This window comes from Temnothorax nylanderi, unplaced genomic scaffold (assembly GCF_030848795.1).
Source record: "Temnothorax nylanderi isolate EJ_2023f unplaced genomic scaffold, tnyl_v1.0 TNYL_tig0241_pilon, whole genome shotgun sequence".
In the NCBI taxonomy this organism is placed as follows: Eukaryota; Metazoa; Arthropoda; class Insecta; order Hymenoptera; family Formicidae; genus Temnothorax; species Temnothorax nylanderi.
Window position 1 is genome coordinate 209,448 of NW_027249303.1, and position 15,665 is coordinate 225,112.

At 34.6% G+C, this 15,665-nt stretch overlaps 2 protein-coding genes across 3 annotated transcripts; both read left to right on the top strand.

The window, feature by feature from the left end:
• The first annotated feature begins 207 nt into the window (after nucleotides 1-207).
• Nucleotides 208-14,248, top strand: LOC139779777 (tubulin beta-1 chain-like). Its single transcript, XM_071718253.1, has 5 exons — nucleotides 208-803; nucleotides 1,697-2,052; nucleotides 2,140-2,513; nucleotides 2,606-2,721; nucleotides 13,372-14,248. The coding sequence occupies exons 4-5, from the start codon at nucleotides 2,624-2,626 to the stop codon at nucleotides 13,544-13,546; spliced, it is 273 nt and encodes a 90-aa protein (XP_071574354.1). The 5' UTR covers nucleotides 208-803; nucleotides 1,697-2,052; nucleotides 2,140-2,513; nucleotides 2,606-2,623; the 3' UTR covers nucleotides 13,547-14,248.
• LOC139779776 (uncharacterized) lies at nucleotides 4,697-13,363 on the top strand. Of its 2 annotated transcripts, XM_071718252.1 has the most exons (13): nucleotides 4,697-4,970; nucleotides 5,507-5,638; nucleotides 5,720-5,942; nucleotides 6,860-7,021; nucleotides 7,126-7,227; nucleotides 7,427-7,573; nucleotides 8,693-8,950; nucleotides 9,574-9,666; nucleotides 11,087-11,300; nucleotides 11,376-11,478; nucleotides 11,611-11,710; nucleotides 11,806-11,860; nucleotides 12,200-12,341. In XM_071718252.1, the coding sequence occupies exons 3-12, from the start codon at nucleotides 5,723-5,725 to the stop codon at nucleotides 11,847-11,849; spliced, it is 1,443 nt and encodes a 480-aa protein (XP_071574353.1). In that variant the 5' UTR covers nucleotides 4,697-4,970; nucleotides 5,507-5,638; nucleotides 5,720-5,722; the 3' UTR covers nucleotides 11,850-11,860; nucleotides 12,200-12,341. The 2 variants fall into 2 exon arrangements, with proteins under 2 accessions (XP_071574353.1, XP_071574352.1); XM_071718251.1 differs by lacking the exons at nucleotides 11,087-11,300; nucleotides 11,376-11,478; nucleotides 11,611-11,710; nucleotides 11,806-11,860 and adding exons at nucleotides 12,708-12,867; nucleotides 12,961-13,363 and having other exon boundaries at nucleotides 4,704-4,970; nucleotides 12,200-12,423.
• Nucleotides 14,249-15,665: the final 1,417 nt, after the last annotated feature.

Below are 15,665 nucleotides of genomic sequence, written 5' to 3' on the forward strand. Positions count from 1 at the left end.
CGGTTTTATTTATATATTTTATATCTATATAAATAATAATAAATAAATATCTATTATTATTTATTTGTGAGAACGTGATTGGCTCTTACTTTTAGAATCAACCAATCAACGCAAAGTGTTAACAACACGAACTCAACAGTTGGTATCTGTTGAACGCGCCCATTGCCATGCATGGTGACAGAGGTTAGGTTAGGAAATATTATTCCATCACATTTCGGCCGGGACGGTCGCGCGCTCGCGGATCCGCGGATCAAATTAATACGCCGACGCCGAGTTCTCCAGTGATCGATACCTGGTCGGATCGTCACCCGGCCGAGACGGTCGCGCGCTCGCGGATCTGCGGATTAAATTAATTAATACGCCGAGTTCTCCAGTGATCGATACCTGGCCGGATCGTCACCCGGCCGAGACGGTCGCGCGCTCGCGGATCTGCGGATCAAATTAATACGCCGACGCCGAGTTCTCCAGTGATCGATACCTGGCCGGATCGTCACCCGGCCGAGACGGTCGCGCGCTCGCGGATCTGCGGATCAAATTAATACGCCGACGCCGAGTTCTCCAGTGATCGATACCTGGCCGGATCGTCACCCGGCTGGGACGGTCGTGCGCTCGCGGATCCGCGGATCAAATATTTAATACGAGTTCTCCAGTGATCGATACTTGGCCGGATCGTCACCCGGCCGGATCGTCACCCGTGCACGACGGCAGGCTATCCAGTACCGAGACGCCGCGCTATATCGTCTCTTCCACAGAACGTCTCCTGGCGTCGACGTCCTCTTCGTCGTCCTTTTCGTCAGAGACTGGTAAGTGTGCGTCTTGCTTTTCTCGAGCAAATTATAAGGACTGAGATATTTCGATATCGATTTTTTTCTCCCACTAACATTTTTATGTATTCTTGGTTTCGTGGATATTTGATCGCCTAAATATTGTAAGATTTTTGAAAAGATATAAGTAAATAATTTTCAAATAGAGATAGGCATGAGTCGGTTGGATAGCGTTAGCACGAAAATAAATAAACAGGACGTCCGGAAGGTTAAATGGAGTAGGGGAAAGCTTTTGCGCAGGAAGGCATGGACAAACGGCAGAGAGATTTGAATCGCTGAGCGAGAAGTACATAACGTAATTTGGAGAGAGAGAGAGAGAGAGAGAGAGAGAGAGAGAGAGAGAGAGAGAGAGAGAGAGAGAGAGAGAGAGAGAGAGAGAGAATCATAGGTGCGTGCGAGATATATGAATATAGAGAGATAGATCGGTCGAAAAGCCTTGCGGTAAAGTAACGAGGGAATGTTTCTGGACTATATGTATATTTATAAAATAAAGAACTGTCGTTATATTGAATCACAAGATCTTACAATATTTAAATGCTTTAAAATATCCATGAATTTAAATGTTTTTTTTACCCCGCAAATCTTTGACACTACAGATATAGAATATTAAAATTTTTTGATAGATATTAGGATTTCTTTAGCTATAACGGAATTTTTGACCTAAATCCTTGCTGGACAATTTATTAAAAGTGTATCTTCAGAAATAATAAATAGATAGATTGAAGGAATTAAAAATCGAATATATATTATATCTATACAATTTCCACGCTTTGTTTGAAATTCTGCGAAATTGCGATAGCTCGATGATTTCTCATGTTTCGACAAATCTTTATTTAATCGCTATCAGTACTAATTCTTCTTTCGAAATTCAGGTATCACTCGCCGTCCACAACAACCAGTACCCAATCATCGGCCTCCAACGAGCGCTTCACGTCAATCTCGCCGACGTCCGAGGCGTCGACGAATGTCCACCGCGGCGGCGGTTATCAGAACACAAAGAGTACCGTTGAGAAATATCTGATCTCGAAGTCGGTACAGAGCTACGGTCGCTACTCGGTCAACAGTCAGACCGATCATCAGTTCGGGCAAGACTGATACTTTACCGCAACTCGTCCCAAGCAACTGGACGGATCAACCAAAGCGGCGATCTCGAGCATCAGCGGTGAAACCTTTGTCACAAAGACAACAATAACTACCAAGGCCGCGACGACAACAGCAGTGACGCGAGGTAAGATTAAGATTTTTGATAATTTCTCATGTTTCGACAAATCTTTATTTAATCGCTATCAGTACTAATTCTTCTTTCGAAATTTAGGTATTACTCGCCGTACACAACGACCAGTACCCAATCATCGGCCTCCAACGAGCGCTTCACGTCAATCTCGCCAACGTCCGAGGCGTCGACGAATGTCCACCGCGGCGGCGGCTATCAGAACACAAAGAGTACCGTTGAGAAATATCTGATCTCGAAGTCGGTTCAGAGCTACGGTCGCTACTCGGTCAACAGTCAGACCGATCATCAGTTTGGGCAAAACTAATACTTTACCGCTACGAGTACCGCAACTCGCCCCAAGCAACTGGACGGATCAACCAAAGCGGCGATCTCGAGCATCAGCGGTGAAACCACTGTCACAAAGACAACAATAACTACCAAGGCCGCGACGACAACAGCAGTGACGCGAAAATTTGGTAAGATTAAGATTTTTGCCAATGCGCGAACTCAGTGATTTTTATACGTTTTCGACTAATTGCTTATTTAACGATGATCACTATTTTTACAGGTATTAAAAAAGTGCATCATGCCTAAGGATATTCAACATTTAACAAAAAGACGAAGAAATCAATTAATAAATATAGAAATAAATAGAGATAATAGTAATGGACAACTAGCAGAAAGGTATGTATCGAATGTAGCGCCTAATAATGATCGAGTGCAAGAAGCGGAACGTAATATTGTTCAGTATAATAATACTGAACAATATTGCGTTATAAGTAACAATGAAATTCATGTAGTACAGTCGGAGCCACCCAGTTTATTACTTTCTGATACAGAAAGTAGTTTATTACTTTCTGATACAGAAAGCAATAAACAATTTAACGATGAAATTGATGAACAAGATCATATAAATGAGAAGTTTGAAAATAATGAAACGAGTTTGCGAGTAGATTTACAAACTTTAATAATTCAAAATAACGTTCCACATACTACTGCTAACAAACTGCTACAAGTTCTCAGAAAACATGGTCACGTAAATTTGCCTAAAGATGTTAGGGTTTTACTTGCAACTCCACGAAACGCATATGCAACTATTACATCTTTAAACACTAATGGGTGCTATAAGCACTTTGGTCTTTTTTGTAGTCTCGAACGATCTATACGTATATATTCTAATTTCATAAAGGGAAATGAAATTAAAATAAACATAAATATAGATGGTTTACCCATGTCTAAGAGTTCTGGTAGCCAGTTTTGGCCCATAATGGCAGCCATTGAAGGAATTGACGTTTATACGTTGCCTTTTGTAATTGGTGTGTATCACGGCACGCGTAAACCTCAAGACGCAAACGAATTTCTAACTGACTTTGTCAATGAATTCATTCTCTTTTCTCAAAATGGAATTACTGTTTCAAATAAAAAATACATTGTTGCAATTAATGCTATACTATGTGATGCTCCGGCTAGAGCATTTGTTACATTTACAAAAGGTCATGCAGGATACTTTTCGTGTTCCAAATGTATACAAGAGGGTGATTTTGTAAAAAATAAAGTAACTTTTCCTGAAACTAATAATACATTACGTACAGATTACTCATTCAAGAATCGAATTCATCCTGAACATCATACAGGTTATTCTATACTAGAAATGCTTCTCATTGGAATGGTAACTCAAATTGTTCTCGATTATATGCATCTTGTTTGTCTAGGGGTTATGAAACGGTTACTTCAATTTTGGACAAGAGGAAGTAAAAATGTCAGATTATCAAAAGAAAATATTGATTTTGTTTCGCACTATTTAATTGCCATTAAACCTTACATTACCTCAGAATTCGCAAGAAAACCTAGAGATTTATCAGAAGTTGATAGATGGAAAGCTACTGAATTTCGCCAGTTTTTGTTATATACTGGCATTGTAATTATGAAATCAGTACTCTCACAAAATTGCTATAACCATTTCATTTCTTTAAGTGTTGCTATACGAATATTGACCGATCCGCAACTATGTATAACAAGCAATGCTTACGCGAAGTCATTGTTAGTATGGTTTGTTTCGAATTACGGTTTAATTTATGGGGACGAATATATTTCGTACAATGTTCATAATCTTATTCATCTTTCCGATGATGTACAAACCTTTGGTTGTTTGGATAATTTTAGTTGTTTCAAATTCGAAAACCACATGCAGAAGATTAAAAAGAAAGTACGTCAATCACGGAAACCTTTGGAACAGTTGTCAAATCGCGTATATGAAGAACTACAACTTCCAATTCAACCATGTCCAATAATACAATATCCGGTTGTTGTTTATAAAAAAAACAAGGAAATTTCTTATCTGCAATTTAAAAGTTTTAAAATTTCCAAAAATAACAATAATAATTTTGCTTTACTTGATAGCAATTTTGTAGTTTGTATTTTGGACATTGTAGAAGAAAACTGCGTACTCTATATTCGTGCACAACGTTATTTAAACCCGAAGTCTTTTTTTAGTATACCGTGTCCTTCTGAAAAGTTGGGCATATTCTTAATATCTAATACAACTAATTTTGACATTATAAACATTTCAGTTACGCAAATATGTAACAAATGTATTAAAATTTTACTCTTTGACGAGGTAGAATCATTTGTTACTATACCGCTTCTACTCTCCAATAATTAGGTGCATGACATTCGATTTGAGATGCACTTAATATATATATATAATATATTTTATGGTTTTGTGATATAACAAATAAAATATGATACACTATATTATAATCGTTAAACTATGAAATATTATTAATATGTTAGTTGTCATTTGTTTTGATATTTGTAAACGTTTTATTTTAATTCCACTTGAAGTTACTGAGTCTTTCTGTTAAATATATGTAGAATATTAATTGTATGCAAGATGTACGTGATGGTTTTCATGGAAAACATATGCGACAGAGGTGAGTGTAATATTGATTAAAAAATATACATTTTCTTTACATATAGATTAAAAGCAATTTGATATTGGTCTGTGTTTAATCAAAACACGGTCAATATTTAGATTCAGCAGAGAAATTAGCTCAGTAAGTCTTTTGTGTTTATTTTATCTACTGAAATATTTGTTACATTCTTGATAGATCCAAAATAAATTAAGAGCGATAATCATTCTCTCACTGAGCTACTTTCTCTGATTAACGCAGGAAATCGTATCGCGCGCCGCGCATGCGTCTTTCGTGCATGACCCTGCATACACGAGACGCGGAAACGGCACGTTGAGTGCAGTTGAGTGGCTACCGCGTTTTTTCGTGCCGCACCGCGCGCGGCAAATGTTTCAGCGTCTTAGTCGTATAAGCGGTCGTTTCCAGTCGTTTCTGCCTGGTGCTAAAATAAATTAAGTAAAGAAAAAGAAGTTTCAGCGTCTTGTGTGCAAGAGTCATATTAAAGGTTATTGTGTTACATTGAGCTATTGTTTTATTTTTTTATTGTGCTATTGCAGTTACTTATGTTTGAACTCGTTCAGAAAAAGCACGGCAACCTAAAATAAGGCTATAACGCCTACGTAAGGAACATCGTACGTCAGTCTTCTCACAATATCTCAACACTGCGGTATACATAATTATTAAGAGAGGTTAATATTATACGCAAAGTTTCTTCGTCAAGCAAGTCTACATTTATATAATACATATTTCTGTTTTTTACGTTTTTACAGAAAATGAACAGAAATAAATACGCAGTAGTTAAATTTAAATCGTATTCGTCGTATTCAGAAATTCCAACAGCCTGGCTCATCATAAGTGATGATGATAATAATAAATATCAACAATGTTGGTGGCCACCTCGAACAACAAACAGTGCATTAGCAATAGCGAATTGTGCTAATCCTAACCCTAATACATGGAGTCGATTCGAAGTGGAATTCATCAAATATTGCTGTACGTATTATTGATCCGTTCACTCGTCATTGAGATTTCAACATCTCGAGTACTCGGAAATCGTCGCATCGCGTAAAAGAGTCACGGTACGGTCTCGCTTTGCGTGTAGTGTCTCTTGATTTACGTTAATATCACATCTTCACTGTGTTCATTATAAAGAACTTTGTTCTCAATAACAGCATTAAAAATACATTGTTATTTATCAATTTTTTTATAAAATGGAAAAACTTATTATTAAACAATGTTTATTGTTTATTTGATATTCTACTTGTTTGTAGATTACATCGAAATTAATAAAAATAGAGAAATCAGTGAATTGAAAAATGTATAATAAATGTAATAATAAATAACTTAATAATATAACTAAAAATCAGAAAAATAAATATAATTAATCATTTTTAAGGGGCTCCTGTCTGCTCGCCGCTGCTATCCTAATAATTGTTTGATATTCTTGTTTGACGTTAGAAGCGAGAATTGCATGCCAAAAATTCTTACGGTATACGTTGAAATAATAAAAACGTATATCCATAAAACAAAATTGTAATTAATTCAGTATATTTGTAAAATATATAAAGCACTTTCCTTTTGTTGAAATAATCAATAAATATAGCTAAAAAATGAAAGAAGACTAGTTAAAGAGGTAGATTGCATGTCACGTTGTCTGTACGGTTTTTTAATAATTAAAGTCAAAGGAAAGTGTTCGCTATATTGTACAAATATGCTTAATCAGTTACAATTGCGTTTTATGGATATCTTCTTATTTCAACATATACCACAAGAAGTTTTGGCATACGATTTCTCGATTCTGACGACATCAAATAAGGATACAAGCAGCGAGTAGGCAGGAGCCTTAAGAATTCTGACTTAAGAAACTGTAGAGAGAAATTACTATTCCAAATTTATTTTCTTCATTATAGCGTCTTACGAAACAGCCCGAAAAAGTGCAGCTGATTCCAACTACGAAACAACAGACGAAGAACGATTGGGGCGAGGAAAAAGATCACATGTGCCACATAATCCTTACGAGAGTGATGAAGAGGACGATATAAATCAGCAAACTCGAAAAACTTATTGTAAAAGTATGTATAATGAACAGTATTTATGATAACAGTATTTTATTCACATGTTTTGTCTTAAACATTAATATAAAAATTGTGTGTAATGATATTATTTTTAATTATAGAGAAACAGTCAAAATCATGTATCCTTCCTGCGCTACCACCGTGCCCAGACACTTTTGGATCTGTTCGTAAATCTTTTGACATGCCGCCCAATAATAATAAAGGTAAATATAATTAAATTGATACAAAATGATAATTCAGCACAACAATAATAAATTAATTAAATTTTGTTGCTTAGATAAGAAATCACATTTTTAACAATTGTTACATTTAATTACTCGTCGCGGACATATTGGAATTGTGACATCAGAGCCTTAAAGAACTGGAGAAAATACTATTTAAAATTAATTTTCTTTATTTTAGCGTCTTATAAATCCGCCCAAAAAAGTGCAGCTGATGCCAATTACGAAACAGACAAAGAACAATTGAGCCGAGAAAAAAGATCACATATGAATCGTTTCGAGAGTGATGAAGAAGAGAACAATGATCAGCAAAATCAAAACAATTATGGTAAAAATATGTATATTGAACAACATTTATGATGTTTTATTAACATGTTATCAGCCTGATTTGGATAAAGAAATTTCTGCTGTTTCTGTTGCGCTGCATCTAATAATAATGAAACAGCATAGTACGACGAAGCAAAATTAATATAAATCAACGTTTTTGTCTTTTTTATTATTTATTTTTTTTTCGCGATGAAATTCTTTTTTACGACTAAAAAAGAACGATTTATTATTTAATACTAAATTTATTATTTGTACATGTATATTAATGTTTTAATTTAATTATAACATAATCTAATTTTGATCTAAATTTGTGGAATGCAAATGTCTTTGCGCGCAATCGAGCGAAACACAATATGCAATTTAATTAAATAGAGAAGTTCTGCTTCTCTCGATGAGAAAAACGTAAAAAATTAGCGGGCTGAGTGCGTCGCGTTGACGCGACCGTTTGCGCGATAAAAATATTGCTGTTTCTTTGTCTCGCAAAATCATCGCGCAAGCTCATGCTGCGCACGATCGTGCCTCGCGTCGTTCTGTGTTGAACGAAACTTGTCATTTTTACGTCGATCGAGTCACGTGCTCGCTGATCTCGCTGTATTTTCTCGGACAAAGCGGGACAAAGAAGGAATCGGGGCAAAGCCGAACTCTCGAGCGGACTCTGTACTCGCAGCTGCGGGAACGAGTATTCGATTTACGCGGAAATTACTTGCGCGAAATGACTCAACCAAACACTCCTTACCTCGATATACATCCGAAAACACGCACATGCGTGTTCGATTCGTTGTACGGCGAACGTGCTGGACCCGACAAGTTTATTATATTTTTTTTTATTCGTGTCGTCGAACAGTCTGCGGACAAGCGAAAAGATTAATCGTGTCTGACTTTCAAAAAGTTTATCTACCAATCAACAGTGAATTTAAGCAACACAATTATCATTTACGGTTTCTGGAAATCTTTTTTTTTTTTTTTTTTTTAAAGAAAAATATAATCTTAAAAATGTACGACATGATAATTTGACGAATTTTGCCATATAGTCGTATAACAGATTTTAAAGGCAGTAATATTAAAACAGAATTTTCAGAAACTATGTAATAATATCTTAAATTAATATCTTTTATTTTAGCGTCTTACAAATCCGCTCAAAAAAGTGCAGCTGATGCCAATAACGAAACAGACGAAGAACAATTGAGCCGAGGAAAAAGATCACATGTGAATCGTTTCGAGAGTGATGAAGAAGAGAACAATAATCAGCAAACTCAAAACAATTATGGTAAAAGTATGTATAATATAGAGAGACAGTCAAATTCTTCTGTCTTTTCTGCGGGACAATCGTGCTCAAACACTTCTGGATCTTTTGACATGTCACGTCATAATAATAAAGGTAAATACAAATCATTTAAAACATAATGATATTTCATAAAATATAATATTGTTAAGGCTCCTGGATAGTCGTCGCTTCTATCCTTGTTTAATTGATGACTTCAGAAGCGAGAAATAAGTAAAAATGACACGCTGAGAATTCTTGCATTAAATTTCCAAATAGAAAAATAAGATCTAAATAAAAGATATATTTGCATAAAATAACACTAGCTTTAGATCACTTCAACACATCACTTCAAAAATACTCCGAGGCCGAGGTTTATCCATTTCCCTTGACAGTTAATAAACAGTGCCATAAAATGAATGTAATACGAAGTCGAATTATGCTGGCTTTTGCGCAGGCGTATAAGCCTGCATGGTTAGGCTTCGTATTACATTCATTTTACGGCTGTTTATTAACTGCCAAGGGAATTGGATAGTTTTCGGAGTATTTTTGAAGTGCAGAAGTGATCTGTAGTGTTATTTTAAGCAAATATCTTTTTATTTGGAAATTCAATGCAAGAATTCTCAGCTTGTCATTTCCACTTATTTCTCGCTTCGGACGTCATCAAACAAGGATAGAAGCGACGATTATCCAGGAGCCTTAATTGTGTAGTTTTTATTTTAATAGAAGTAACTTTTCAGATTCTGATAAAGAAAATAATTTACGTCGTGTACAGTCCAGCAAGAAATCATGTCATCGTAACTCCCCAGATAGCCCAACAGCATCATCAAGAGGTAGATATACTGTTAATAAATATTGAAAAAAGTAATAGATATTAAAGCTCCTGGACTCTCGCCGCGGTCATGTTAGATCGTGACAAGTCAAAGGCGAGAAATGACACGCTGAGAATTATTGCGTGCCATTTTCCAATACAAAAGTATATGGATGAAAAAAATACCAGATCATCTCAGCACACTTGAAAAATACTTCGAAAACTATCCCTTTCCTTTGACAATTGATAAACAGCCGTAAAATGAATGTAATACCAACCCTAGTCATGCGCCTACGTATAAGTTTGCATGACTACAGGCTTTGTATTACATTTGTTTTACGGCTGATTATTAACTGTCAAGGGAAAGGGATAGTTTTCAAAGTATTTTTGAAATGTGCTAAAGCTATCTGAAGTGTTTTTTTTTCATTCACATATTTTTTTATTTAAAAATGGCACGCAATATATTGCAGCATGTCATCTCTTGCCCTTAACTTTTCACGATCTAACATGACATGACCGTACCCAGAAACCTTCAATTTGTAATAGTGCAGTAACGTTGTATACAATTTTAGAGTCTGCTGCACATACCGAATTCAAGAACTCTTTTATTGATTAGGTCGCGAAACGAAACTATCTTTTCTATTATACTTAAGATTAACATAGGTACATAATATTATTTTTAAATCAAAAACATAAATAAATTTAGAAATAAGAACCAGGCGTGGTAATTTGAGAGTACGCTCTATAATTTATTATAATTTAGATAAAACAAAAACCAAGCGTACATTTAGACCCTTTCTTTGGGTTATTCTTAGGTCTCAGACACAATGAAAAAAATAAGGAATAAGATAAAGGAATAAGGGAATGTCGCATCTCACTTCAGTACATGTACATTAAAGTGAGATGCAACATGCCTTATTCCTTATTCCTTTATCTTATTCCTTATTTTTCTCATTGTGTTTGAGCCCTTAAGGCTCCTGGGTACTCGCCGCGGCCATGTTGAAATCGTGACGTCAGAAGCAAGAAATGAGCGGAAATGACACGTTGAAAATTCTTGCATTAAATTACCAAATAAAAAAATATCAAATAACACTACAGATCACTTCAGTACACTCTAAAAATACTCCGAAAACTATCTATTTTCCTTAACAGTTAATAAACAGCCGTAAAATGAATGTAATACGAAGTAACCATGCAGGTTTATGCGTTTGCCAGCGCCTGTGTCATTTTCCACTCATTTTTCGCTTCTAATGTTACGATCTCACATACCGCGGCGAGTACCCAGGAGCCTTAATGCATAACAATAGTGAATTATATATATCTTACATAAGTCGAAATACACAATCAACCCCCTGGAATACAAGAAAAATTCGGCAGTATTATTTATGTGTAAACATTTTAATTCATTAATTAATTATTACATATGTATATGTGATTAATAGAGTTATTAATTTTAACTGATGCGGAAATTGCTTCATCCGTTGCAAAATATGAATCTTTGCACAAAAATACCGACGAAAATAATCGACCAATAAGTCCATCTATGTTGTTTACACCAAAGAAGAGAGTGAAAAGACTTGCATTTTATCCAGTCAATTTGGATAACACAGAAAACAAGCCACTTGAACAAAAGGTTTTATTGGATAAGTTTAATATGTAAATATCGCTCAACAATTGTCGTAATGGAGAAGTTGCATTTATATATATATATAATGAAAACATTATTGACAGAAAAAGAAAGGAAAAAAGAAAGGACATTTCAGAGCAGCGTAACATGCGATGTAAAGCTGAGAGAGCAAAGTTAAACGGTTGGGATTGCTGGGAATGCAGAGAAGTAATGCAATTTAACAGTATAGTTATGTAACATATAAATAAACAAAAAAAATATATAAGAAATAAATATAAATATAAATAAATAAGTATAAATATTTTTCTCATAAAGTAATTTATAATATTTGATTTTTAGTATTATAAGATGTTGTCACTGTCAAAAGAAGATTTACAAAAACGAAAGAATCAGTGCTCGCGACATCGATCCAAATATGAGCGACCAAATACACCACAAGGTATAATATTATACTTTCACATGTGTTATAATATTTTATTTTATTATCACTTTTTTATGTTATATATATGTATAATAAACAAAATTTTTTTAAAGGTTTTTGGGATCTGGAGTTTCCTGAGACATTATCGGATTTTTAACTCATTGTACCGTATGTAATATACATCTGCCTTTACTTTTATTTATAAGAGACGAAAAAATCTATCGACTATATCTACATGCAAATTGTTTTAACCGATTGATTGTGTTTAATTCTGACTTATATAAGATATTTATATAATTCACTATTGTTATGCGTTGAGGATGACCCAAAGAAAGGGTCAAAACGTACTTGTCTTTTATTGTTTTGTCGAAATTATAGAGCGCACTCTAATTACCGCTCCTAGCTTCTATTGCCACATTTATTTATGTTTTTAATTTATTCAAGAGAGCCTTTTCATATATTGTTATATGTTATTTTAATGTACATGGTATTATAATCGTGTTGCAGAGATATTGAGACAAATGCAGCGTACGCAATGTGAAAATACTCTCATCTTGAAAGATCTTGTGCAACGTTTTACTCGAATGGAAGATACCCTAAAACATCCTATAACACATTCTGCAGGTTACGATGATAGAATTATTGCACCATTGTTACCGTTATCAACAATAGGTGAAATAAAAGATTTTGATACATTATTAAGAAGAACAGAGGGAGCAGTAGTACAGTTTGTAAGTTACAATTATTTTTGTGAAATTTGAAATTGTAAACCTATTTTAAAATAGAAATTATTTTAATTAAACATCTCCAAGTATTTTTAAACACACATATATATATATATATATATATATATATGTATATATATATATGCATGTATATTTATATCATATGTATTATATATATGTTTATATATGTATGTTTATATCAGCTAATAAACCCTTGTAGCATAATTAATTATTTATAATTACTATTAGCACTTTAAATATATGCAAATTTTGTTATTTTTGTGTTACAGACAGACTTATTGAAAAAAACAGGTGGTACTAACGCGCGAGATAGTATTCATCGAGCATTAAAAAAATTGTTTTCGAATGAGTGTGCAATGAACTGTTCCTGGAAAGGAATTCGAAACAATTTTCGAGTTTCGGATTTATATTTCATTAAGATTATGAAAAGTATGTAATTAAAATATATACTGCTTACCATATTAATTGTTAATTACGGTAATAATTTTATTAATTTTGAATATTCTTGTCGTTTCTTTTCAGGAGAGATGATTTCATATCATGCGAGTCTAACAGAATCCGCATTTGATGAAATTACGGCGGAATGGCTACGTTTTGCTAAGCAACGAAGCCAGCGAGAAAGTCGCGATAAGAATGCAGCTGAGAAAGACGTTGATTGTCCGAAACCTTAAGCAACTCGAGGAGTACACATACAATGGGTGGAAATAAGCACCAGTCGTCGCCATCTTCCGCGGTAGGATGTCGATGAAGGAGGTCGACGAGCAAATGCTCAACAAGAACAGTTCGTACTTCGTCGAGCGGATACCGAACAACGTCAAGACCGCCGTGTGCGATATTCCACCGCGCGGTCTCAAGATGTTCGCCACGTTCATTGGCAACTCCACCGCCATCCAGGAACTGTTAAAGCTCTGAACAGTTCACTGTCATGTTCAGGAGAAAAGCTTTCCTTCACTGGTACACCGGCGAGGACATGGACGAGATGGAATTCAGTGAGGCCGAATCGAACATAAATGACTTGGTGTCCGAGTACCAGCAGTACCAGGAGGCTACCGCGGACGAGGACGCAGAATTCGACGAGGAGCAGGAAGCTGAGGTCGACGAGAACTAAGAAAAAAAAATATATATATCCCGCGACGGAAGCGACACTCTCCTTATTATCTCTCTCTTTCTTTCGACCGAGCGATAACGCAACACACCCTTCACCCATGCTTCTTAACTCGTTATCTCTCTTTTTTGTATTTTTTTTTAACGGACTTCTGTTTCGAACTTTTGCGGAGCGCGCGCGCGTTTTTCATTGCTGCTCGTCAATATTGCACCTAGTGCGATAATTCGAAAATTGATTTCTTATTTTTGAATGTGTCTTTCTACAAGATTACTTTTGATTATTGATTCTCGCGCGCCTCTATCATCATCCACTGTACAACCGCCGAGAGCGGCCGCTACGTACAAATAGGTGAAAATTTCTACAGAATAAGTTTGAAATGTTTCCAAGAACTTTTTTCTAATCGCATTTTGTAAAATTGTATTTTTATTTTATATCTCCATAGAGTTATTATACTGATTTGCTTATTTTAATTTTTCACCGATAAAATTTGATTTTTTGAAATATGATTTTGATGATTATAAATATGATATTTTTTACTTGATTTTATGTTCGATTAAGTATACTAATCTGTTATACAAAGGATAAAACAAATTCTTAAATTGATATAAACGATATCTACAGTTTAAACCTGTAAAAAAAGCTTCAAGAAAAAAGAAAAGCTTAAAGAATGTGTGCATCAATAAAACATTTATGCAATAAAAAATATATGTTTTCATATTTATTTTTCTTTAGAACATTAAAAATTCGTTATTTGTATCTTAACTGTAGAGTTATAATTTATATCTATTGTATAGATGCATCTCTCTCATTGCCAATACATTTATATAGATCTACATGTAATTATTTCAGAGATGTATCTGCATTAAAGATATAAATTTTAACTTTACAGTTATAGATACAAATAACTTCGACCATTATGGCTATTTCAATACTAGATATATAGATAATACTAGATAACAGTATTTCGGTTGTATATATATTGCAGTTATATACATTTATATAATTTCAATATAATGCGTTATATTGCTGTTATGTCCACACAATGTCACGTGAGTGGGAAATTACAATTAACATATATATAACTGAAACCTCCAGGTTACATTACACGTTACATTTCGTTTTATTGCGGCAATATAATGGTTACATAACTGTGTTTGCTGGGATTAAAGTCTTCAGGAGAAAGGAAGAAGAGATAAGGGAATAGGGGAAGAGAAGGGTGCAACCACGGAAAGGGAAAGGATAAAGAACGAGAAGGGGAGGGAGGGAGCGAGAATGTATAAGGCCAAGTGCCAGGTCGGGATAGGAAGAGTGAAATGTACAGGGTTGGGTACGTCCCTTCAAAACGCCAATACGTATGTTGGAAAAGATGTTGGAAAGGATGTTGTGAAACTGTACAGGGTTGGGTACGTCCCTACAAAACGCTCTTTTAGACCCCTTGTGGGTAATAAAGTATCCATTATCTTATCTATTATATAATTATTATATTAATATGTTATGTTATGTTATATTAATTTTTAATGTTACACATGTTTTGAAAATAAAAATTAATTTATAAAATAAAATTGTCTATTTAGCTTATTTTTTATACTTACCTCGATATTACAGTATCCAGTTGGTATCTTAAGATTTTCCGCGGCGCACAAAATACATTTCGTGAATTCACCTTGTATAGTTCACTTTGACAGCATCATAACCGTTCACTACGTGCATCCAGGGATGGTGGATCGCGATCTCAAAATTTCTGCGCGTTCCAAAAATCATCAAAAAAAGTGTTGCAACCTTTCCGTGAACGACTACGTCGTTCACGTCGTTCACGGAAAGGTTGCAACACTTTTTTTTGATGATTTTTGGAACGCGCAGAAATTTTGAGATCGCAATCCACCATCTCTGTATACACGTAGTGAACGGTTATGATAGCTGTCAAAGTGAACTATACAAGGTAGAGGTTCACGAAATGTATCTTGTGCGCCGCGGAAAATCTTAAGATATCAACTGGATATTGTAATATCGGAGTTAGTATAAAAGAATAAGCTAAATAGAAAATTTTATTTTATAAATTAATTTTTATTTTCAAGACATGTGTAACATAAAAAATTAATGTAATATAACATATTAATATAAT